A 10,000-nucleotide genomic window follows, 5' to 3' on the forward strand; every position below is an offset into this window, starting at 1 on the left:
GCAGGAGGAGCCAGGAGTCTCCGCCTACCTCATCTGCATATTGAAGAGACAGACAGAATGAGACTCATACAACTCTGTGTGTGTGTGTGTGTGTGTGTGTGTGTACCTTGATCCAAGCCATCCTCAGGAACGTGGAAGCGGACTCTACGTTTAGTGGGTGGTTTGTTGGTGGAGGAAATGTCGTCCCCTCCATCACAAACTCTTCTCTTCAGGATGGAGACAAGGCCTGAGGCAGGCGTGATCTGAGGACGAGAGAGAGAGAGAGAGAGAGAGATAGAGAGAAAAAAAGAGAGAGATAGTGTACAACAAACTGTCAGAATTTCAACACACAACCAAAGAAATTTCACACACACACACATCTATATCATGTCTTTACTGTCACTCAGTCATTACCTCCAGTTACCTTTATTACCCCCCCCACACACACACACTTCCTCCACACCCAGTAGAGCTCCATTACGATCATAAAGATCAGATCTGCCTCTGGAGAAGTCCACAGTGTGATGGTGGTCAGTCTGAGTGCTCTGACAGAACTGTGATGATTCTATCGCTTCTCTGAGTGAGACACAATATCCCCACATGGAGCTGACGACTGGACACACTGTTACACCACTCTGTACCACAGGGACGGGGTATTTCAGGGCACTGATCAGAATAAGTGAAATTTATGATTAAACTCAGACTTACCATCTTTTCTTTTTTTAAAAATTAAATTAAATGTCCAGTTTGGGACAATAAACAAAACGTTATTATTAATAATAATAATAACAACAACAGTAAGTTCTCTGTCGCATGCTGGGGTTTTATTCTGCACTGCGTCACGTGTTTAGTGTTTCAGCAAGCGACAGCGTGGACCATGTGACCTGTTCCTCTGAAAGACTTCATTGTCTCAGTAGAAGCTCAGGAGAAATCTGCATCTCACTCACAGTGCACTCATTCAGCCAGATGACATCACAGTGACATCACACACTGCAGAGGAAATGTGTGTGTGTCTGTGTGTTGTGTATATTGTGTATTTTCTCACCTCCTCCACCTGGATGCGTTTGGCGAGTAAATCCAACATGGCATCCTCTGGCCTCTGAAGCTCCTCCTCGAGCTCCAGAGCTTCCACAGTTTCATTTACTTCCTCTTCCTGTTCCTCTGCTCCTTTATCCAGTTCAGTGTGAGACACTTTTTCCACTCCTTCATTTATCATCTCTTCTTTCTTTGGGTCAGATTCTACAGGTTCCGCCTCTATCCCACCTCTTTCGGGCTCCACCTCCACCCTGCCTCCTCCAGGCTCCGCCTCCTTTCCAATTCCTCCAGGCTCTGCTTTCTTTCCAACTTCTTGAGGTGTCCTCTCCATCTCTTGTTCTTCCTCTCCTTCACTCTTTTCTTCTCTCTCGCTCTGTTTCTCCACTTTCTCTCTGATGTTTGCAGTCAAGCTTTCTGTCATTACTAAGGTGGGTGTGGTTTGGGGAGAGGAAGTGGGTGGACTAGAGGCGGAGTCACACAGATTTGTAGGCTGCCTCTGTTGGGCCAAACAGTCAGGGTCACCCTCCCTGGGAGAAACATCATCCTGCTTCAACATCCCCGACTCTGACACAGAGAACCAATTATTTTAAACATAAACAGCAATAAAGAAAAAATATTTTAGTGCAATAAAACAATCAAGATATTTCTCAATGTAAAGATTCATTTCTGCTCATTTTTTAATGGAAATGCCAATAATTTTGCTTCTGTTAGTAATACATGACAACTAATCTGAGTGTGTGTGTGAGAGACAGAGAGACAGAGAGAGAGAGAGAGAGAGAGAGAGAAAGTAAAATGAGGTCATGCAACCCAATGCCGAGCCATGTGATGTTCAAGTAACACACACACACACACACACACACACAAAAACAGCATATTATGCATAGCAGGACATTACAACATTACCATATATGTGTGTGTGTGTGAGCGTGTGTGTGTGTGTGTGTAAAACTCACTGTCGCTGCATGGAGATTCTGACGTGATGTTCTTCTCTACACAGCTCTCACCGTTCACACTGATCCTGTGTACCAGATCACACTGAACAGCACACACACACACACACACACACACACACACACACACACACAGCAAAGGTGGATTTCAGTGTGCATTATAATACTATTACTAAGAACAATAATAATAATAACGCATTATTCATGCTCTAGGTGTGTGTGTGTGTATGTGTGTGTGTGTGAATGTGCTGTAATTAAAATGCGAGTGTGAAGCTGCTGATTGGTCGACTGTTGGACGAATCAGAAACACATTGTTACTGTGTGTACTGCTGACTACAACATACACACCTTACTAGCTTGTTAGAATTATAGCTGATAAAACAAATAAAAAATTAAAATATGAAATACACTGAAGTTACACTGAGACATCACACTCTGACAAACATGAAGCAGGTTTTAAATAATAGCTTTAACACAATTTAATACTTTACTGTGACAGGCACTGTACACCACACACACATTTCAATAAAATATCACACACACACACTGTACACCACACACACATTTCAATAAAATATCACACACACACACTGTACACCACACACACATTTCAATAAAATATCACACACACACACACACACACACACACTGTACACCACACACACATTTCAATAAAATATCACACACACACACACTGTACACCACATACACATTTCAATAAAATATATTGTGTCTTTTTTCTGTGTGTGTTTACAGGACACACACACACACTCACCGTGTTGGAGCTCCATGACGGTCTGCAAAACAGGAAATGACATAAAACAGTCCCTTTAGAAACTTTTGTAAAATATAAACCTCGTTTAAATTATTTGCTATACTGTAAATGCCGTAAGCTCCTGTGTGTGTGTGTGTGTGTGTGTGTGTGTGTGTGTGTGTCTAATATTAGCAATGCACATTTCCCTCGGTACTGAAACTCTAGTACACAGCTCAGATAGCACACAAACACACACACAAACTAATACTATACACACTGATACAACTCACACAACTTCACATACATTACTCTGTTTGTAATCCTGTATGTGTGTATACTCACTGTCTGTGAGTCATGCAGATGTGCTTCAGTTTGTCCAGATGTTCTGAATTCAGATCACAGTGAGGAAGAGAGTTACCTACAGACCTGCTGCATCTCCACCTGCTCACTGAGAGAGAGAGATAAAGTTCGGAAGAAAAAATACATTTAAAAAGCTTTAATGAATGAAGGTGTGTGTGTGTATCTTTGAAGATGTGTGTGTATATGTGTGTGTGTGTTAGTTACCCCATGCCTCCTGCAGGTTGGCGATGTTAGAGAGAACTCTCTCATGGTACAGTCTCTCCAGCTGGAGGAAGTGCATGGCTCTCTCATCTACACACAACATGGTTAAAGATACACAACTACACACTGCTACACTCCACTACACACTGCTGTACACCACTACACACTGCTGTACACTACTACACACTGCTGTACACTACTACACACTGCTACACTCCACTACACACTGCTGTACACCACTACACACTGCTGTACACTACTACACACTGCTGTACACTACTACACACTGCTACACTCCACTACACACTGCTACACTCCACTACACACTGCTACACTCCACTACACACTGCTACACTCCACTACACACTGCTACACTCCACTACACACTGCTGTACACCACTACACACTGCTGTACTCCACTACACACTGCTGTACACCACTACACACTGCTGTACTCCACTACACACTGCTACACTCCACTACACACTGCTACACACCACTACACACCGCTACACACTGCTACACACTGCTACACACCACTACACACCACTACACATCACTACACACTGCTACACACCACTACACACTGCTACACACCACTACACACCGCTACACACTGCTACACACCACTACACACTGCTACACACTGCTACACACCACTACACACCACTACACACTGCTACACACCACTACACACCACTACACACCACTACACACCACTACACACTGCTACACACAACTACACACTGCTACACACAACTACACACTGCTACACTCCACTACACACTGCTACACACCACTACACACTGCTACACACCACTACACACTGCTGTACACCACTACACACTGCTGTACACCACTACACACTGCTACACTCCACTACACACCACTACACACCGCTACACACTGCTACACACCACTACACACTGCTACACACTGCTACACACCACTACACACTGCTACACACTGCTACACACTGCTACACACCACTACACACTGCTACACACCACTACACACCACTACACACCACTACACACTGCTACACACCACTACACACCACTACACACTGCTACACACCACTACACACCACTACACACCACTACACACTGCTACACACCACTACACACTGCTACACACCACTACACACCACTACACACCACTACACACAACTACACAATGTTGTACACCACTACACACTGCTATACACAACTACACACTGCTACACTCCACTACACACTGCTACACTCCACTACACACTGCTACACTCCACTACACACTGCTGTACACCACTACACACAACTACACAATGTTGTACACCACTACACACTGCTATACACAACTACACACTGCTACACTCCACTACACACTGCTGTACACCACTACACACTGCTACACTCCACTACACACTGCTACACTCTGCTGTACACCACTACACACTGCTGCACACCACTACACACAACTACACTCCACTACACACTGCTGTACACCACAACACACAACTACACTCCACTACACACTGCTGTACACCACTACACACTGCTACACTCCACTACACACTGCTGTACACCACTACACACAACTACACTCCACTACACACTGCTGTACACCACAACACACAACTACACACTGCTGTACACAACTACACACTGCTACACTCCACTACACACTGCTGCACTCCACTACACACTGCTGCACTCCACTACACACCACTACACACAACTACACACTGCTACACTCCACTACACACTGCTACACTCCACTACACACTGCTACACTCCACTACACACTGCTGGACACCACTACACACTGCTACACACAACTACACACTGCTACACACCACTACACACTGCTACACACCACTACACACTGCTACACTCCACTACACACTGCTGTACACAACTACACACTGCTGTACACAACTACACACTGCTACACTCAACTACACACTGCTACACTCCACTACACACTGCTGTACACCACTACACACTGCTACACTCCACTACACACTGCTGTACACAACTACACACTGCTGTACACAACTACACACTGCTACACTCAACTACACACTGCTACACTCCACTACACACCGCTACACACTGCTACACACCACTACACACCACTACACACCACTACACACTGCTACACACCACTACACACTGCTACACATCACTACACACTGTTACACAGCACTACACACCACTACACACCACTACACACCGCTACACACCACTACACATCACTACACACCACTACACACCGCTACACACCACTACACACTGCTACACACCACTACACACCGCTACACACCACTACACACTGCTACACACCACTACACACTGCTACACACCACTACACACCACTACACACCGCTACACACTGCTACACACCACTACACACTGCTACACACCACTACACACTGCTACACACTGCTACACACCACTACACACTGCTACACACTGCTACACACTGCTACACACCACTACACACCACTACACACCACTACACACTGCTACACACCACTACACACTGCTACACACCACTACACACCGCTACACACCACTACACACCACTACACACCACTACACACCACTACACACCACTACACATCACTACACACCACTACACACTGCTACACACCACTACACATCACTACACACCACTACACACTGCTACACACCGCTACACACTGCTACACACCGCTACACACCACTACACACCGCTACACACCACTACACATCACTACACACCACTACACACCGCTACACACTGCTACACACCACTACACACCGCTACACACTGCTACACACAACTACACTCCACTACACACTGCTACACTCCACTACACACTGCTACACTCCACTACACACTGCTACACTCCACTACACACTGCTACACTCCACTACACACTGCTACACACAACTACACTCCACTACACACTGCTACACTCCACTACACACTGCTACACTCCACTACACACTGCTGTACACCACTACACACTGCTGTACACCACTACACACTGCTATACACCACTACACACTGCTGCACACCACTACACACTGCTGCACACCACTACACACTGCTGCACACCACTACACACTGCTATACACCACTACACACTGCTGCACACAACTACACTCCACTACACACTGCTACACTCCACTACACTCCACTACACACTGCTACACTCCACTACACACTGCTACACTCCACTACACACTGCTACACTCCACTACACACTGCTGTACACCACTACACACTGCTGTACACCACTACACACTGCTCTACAAACAACTACACACTGCTACACTCCACTACACACTGTTACACTCCACTACACACTGCTATACACCACTACACACTGCTACACACCACTACACACCACTACACACTGCTACACACCACTACACACTGCTACACACTGCTACACACAGCTAAACACCACTACACACCACTACACACCACTACACACCACTACACACTGCTACACACTGCTACACACCACTACACACCACTACACATCACTACACACTGCTACACACTGCTACACACCACTACACACTGCTACACACCACTACACACCACTACACACCACTACACACTGCTACACACCACTACACACTGCTACACACTGCTACACACCACTACACACCACTACACACTGCTACACACCACTACACACCGCTACACACCACTACACACTGCTACACACCACTACACACCACTACACATCACTACACACTGCTACCCAGCACTACACACCACTACACACCACTACACACCGCTACACACCGCTACACACCACTACACATCACTACACACCACTACACACCGCTACACACTGCTACACACCACTACACACCGCTACACACCACTACACACTGCTACACACCACTACACACTGCTACACATCACTACACACTGTTACACAGCACTACACACCGCTACACACCACTACACACCACTACACATCACTACACACCACTACACACTGCTACACACCACTACACACTGCTACACACCACTACACACCACTACACACTGCTACACAGCGCTACACACTGCTACACACCGCTACACACCGCTACACACCACTACACACCGCTACACACCGCTACACACCACTACACACTGCTACACACCACTACACACTGCTACACACCACTACACACCGCTACACACTGCTACACACTGCTACACACCACTACACACTGCTACACACCACTACACACTGCTACACACCACTACACACCGCTACACATCACTACACACTGCTACACACTGCTACACACCACTACACACTGCTACACACCACTACACACTGCTACACACCACTACACACCGCTACACATCACTACACACTGCTACACTCCACTACACACTGCTACACTCCACTACACACTGTTACACTCTGCTGCACACAACTACACACTGCTACACTCCACTACACACTGCTACACTCCACTACACACTGTTACACACCACTACACACTGTTACACACCACTACACACTGTTACACTCTGCTGCACACAACTACACTCCACTACACACTGCTACACTCCACTACACACTGCTGTACACCACTACACACTGCTACACTCCACTACACACTGCTACACTCCACTACACACTGCTGTACACAACTACACACTGCTACACTCCACTACACACTGCTGTACACAACTACACACTGCTACACTCCACTACACACTGCTGTACACTACTACACACCACTACACACTGTTACACACCACTACACACTGTTACACTCTGCTGCACACAACTACACACAACTACACACTGCTACAAACAACTACACACTGCTGGACACCACTACACACTGTTACACACCGCTGCACACAACTACACACAACTACACACTGCTACACTCCACTACACACTGCTACACTCCACTACACACTACTGGACACCACTACACACTGCTGGACACCACTACACACTGCTACACTCCACTACACACTGCTACACACCACTACACACTGCTGTACACAACTACACACTGCTACACTCCACTACACACTGCTGTACACAACTACACACTGCTACACTCCACTACACACTGCTGTACACAACTACACACTGCTACACTCCACTACACACTGCTACACTCCACTACACACTGCTGTACACAACTACACACTGCTACACTCCACTACACACTGCTACACTCCACTACACACTGCTGTACACTACTACACACTGCTACACACCACTACACACTGCTGGACACCACTACACACTGCTACACACAACTACACACTGCTACACTCCACTACACACTGCTACACTCCACTACACACTGCTACACTCCACTACACACTGCTACACTCCACACCAGCATCACACTACACTATGATAAAGCACGAAGCTTCACTATACACCACTGTTGCATGGGGTAAATATTACAGAACTGAATTTTCCTGTCATTAGAAATGTTTTAGACTTTAATAATTAATACTTTAATAATGTATTGTTAATTTTAGATAAAGAAATTGAAAAAGAAATCTGACTGCAGGATTAAAATCTGATCATAAAGATGTTAATAATTCATGTATAAATGTGTAATAGAGCAGGATTAAGAGCGTGATGGAGGAAGGATACAGTCTTCATCTTGCACCAGACACTCAGCAATCTGCAATAACACACACACACACACACACACACACACACACAGAGATTTACTGAGGAAACATCTAAACACTTACACTGTGTACTGTTCACACATTACACACCAAACATTAGAGAAAAGCGTTGGAGGGGTGGAGGGATTAGAGAAGGAGGGGAGGATGAACAGATAAGAGAAGGATTGGAGGATGGACAGATGAAAGAGGGAGGGGAGGATGGCAGGATTAGAGAAGGAGAGCAGGATGGACAGATTAGAGAAGGAAGTGTGGATGGAGGGATGAGAGAGGGAGGGGAGGAGGGAGGGATGAGAGAGGGAGGGAAGGATGGAGGAATGAGAGAGGGAGGTGTGGATGGAGGGAGACCTGATGGAGGCGGAGTGGCAGTGCAGCGTCGTCTCCTCGCTCCTCTAACACACTCAGAGACTCAGAGATACAGTGGCTGAGATCACGAGGAGAAAAAACACCAACTGGGATTTCCTCAGGACTCAGAGGACCTTCACACACACACACACACACACACACACACACACACACACACACACACACACACACACACACGGCAGGGTTTAAGTTGGCACATTTAAAGGACGTCTAATGAAACTATAATCAGACAATGTCAGTGAAGTGGAATAAAAGCCAGATGTATTCAGTGAAGTAAAGAGGGAACATTTACTCTGTTTTATTCTCACAGACTCAGAATGTTCACAATAAACACTTACTATAAGACTTTATACTCCTATAAACACCTCAAACACCTCAAACACCTCAGAGACTGGAGCATAGAGTTTATAAAGAGAGTGAAAGCTTCCTGTAGTCAGGACTTCTTACTCTCCTTAAAATACAAAACAAAATGAAAAGTGCTTCAGTGAAAGTGAGAGGTGTGTGTGTGTGTGTGTGTGTGTGTGTGTGTAAAGAGGATTTAACACTGAGCTGCATCATTAGTGGAGAGGATTACTCACCTGTGTGTGTGTGTGTGTGTGTGTACCTGAGGGACTGCAGCTCAGCGATGATGAATCTCGTATCAGTTCAGGAGAACAGGCTCCACTGGTGCTCTCCATTTCCTCATCTTCTTCCTCCT

General features: G+C 46.1%; 1 protein-coding gene across 4 annotated transcripts in view; it reads right to left on the reverse strand.

Annotated features, from left to right (window-relative positions):
- Positions 1–10,000, reverse strand: part of cnsta (consortin, connexin sorting protein a) — a 29,180-nt gene that overhangs the window by 3,147 nt on the left and 16,033 nt on the right. For 3 of the 4 annotated variants that reach the window (XM_058399311.1, XM_058399308.1, XM_058399310.1), the window contains exons 2-11: positions 9,908–10,000; positions 9,286–9,416; positions 8,900–8,930; positions 3,283–3,369; positions 3,061–3,166; positions 2,740–2,761; positions 1,968–2,049; positions 1,025–1,578; positions 107–242; positions 1–33 (exon numbers count right to left, since the gene is read on the reverse strand). The exon at positions 1–33 is cut by the window's left edge; the exon at positions 9,908–10,000 is cut by the window's right edge and continues 244 nt beyond it. In XM_058399311.1, the coding sequence (XP_058255294.1) occupies positions 1–33; positions 107–242; positions 1,025–1,578; positions 1,968–2,049; positions 2,740–2,761; positions 3,061–3,166; positions 3,283–3,369; positions 8,900–8,930; positions 9,286–9,416; positions 9,908–10,000 (1,275 nt within the window). The remainder of the gene's footprint in view (positions 34–106; positions 243–1,024; positions 1,579–1,967; positions 2,050–2,739; positions 2,762–3,060; positions 3,167–3,282; positions 3,370–8,899; positions 8,931–9,285; positions 9,417–9,907) is intronic. The other variant, XM_058399312.1, reaches the window with a different exon arrangement.

Source organism: Hemibagrus wyckioides, linkage group LG09 (assembly GCF_019097595.1).
Source record: "Hemibagrus wyckioides isolate EC202008001 linkage group LG09, SWU_Hwy_1.0, whole genome shotgun sequence".
NCBI lineage: Eukaryota > Metazoa > Chordata > Actinopteri > Siluriformes > Bagridae > Hemibagrus > Hemibagrus wyckioides.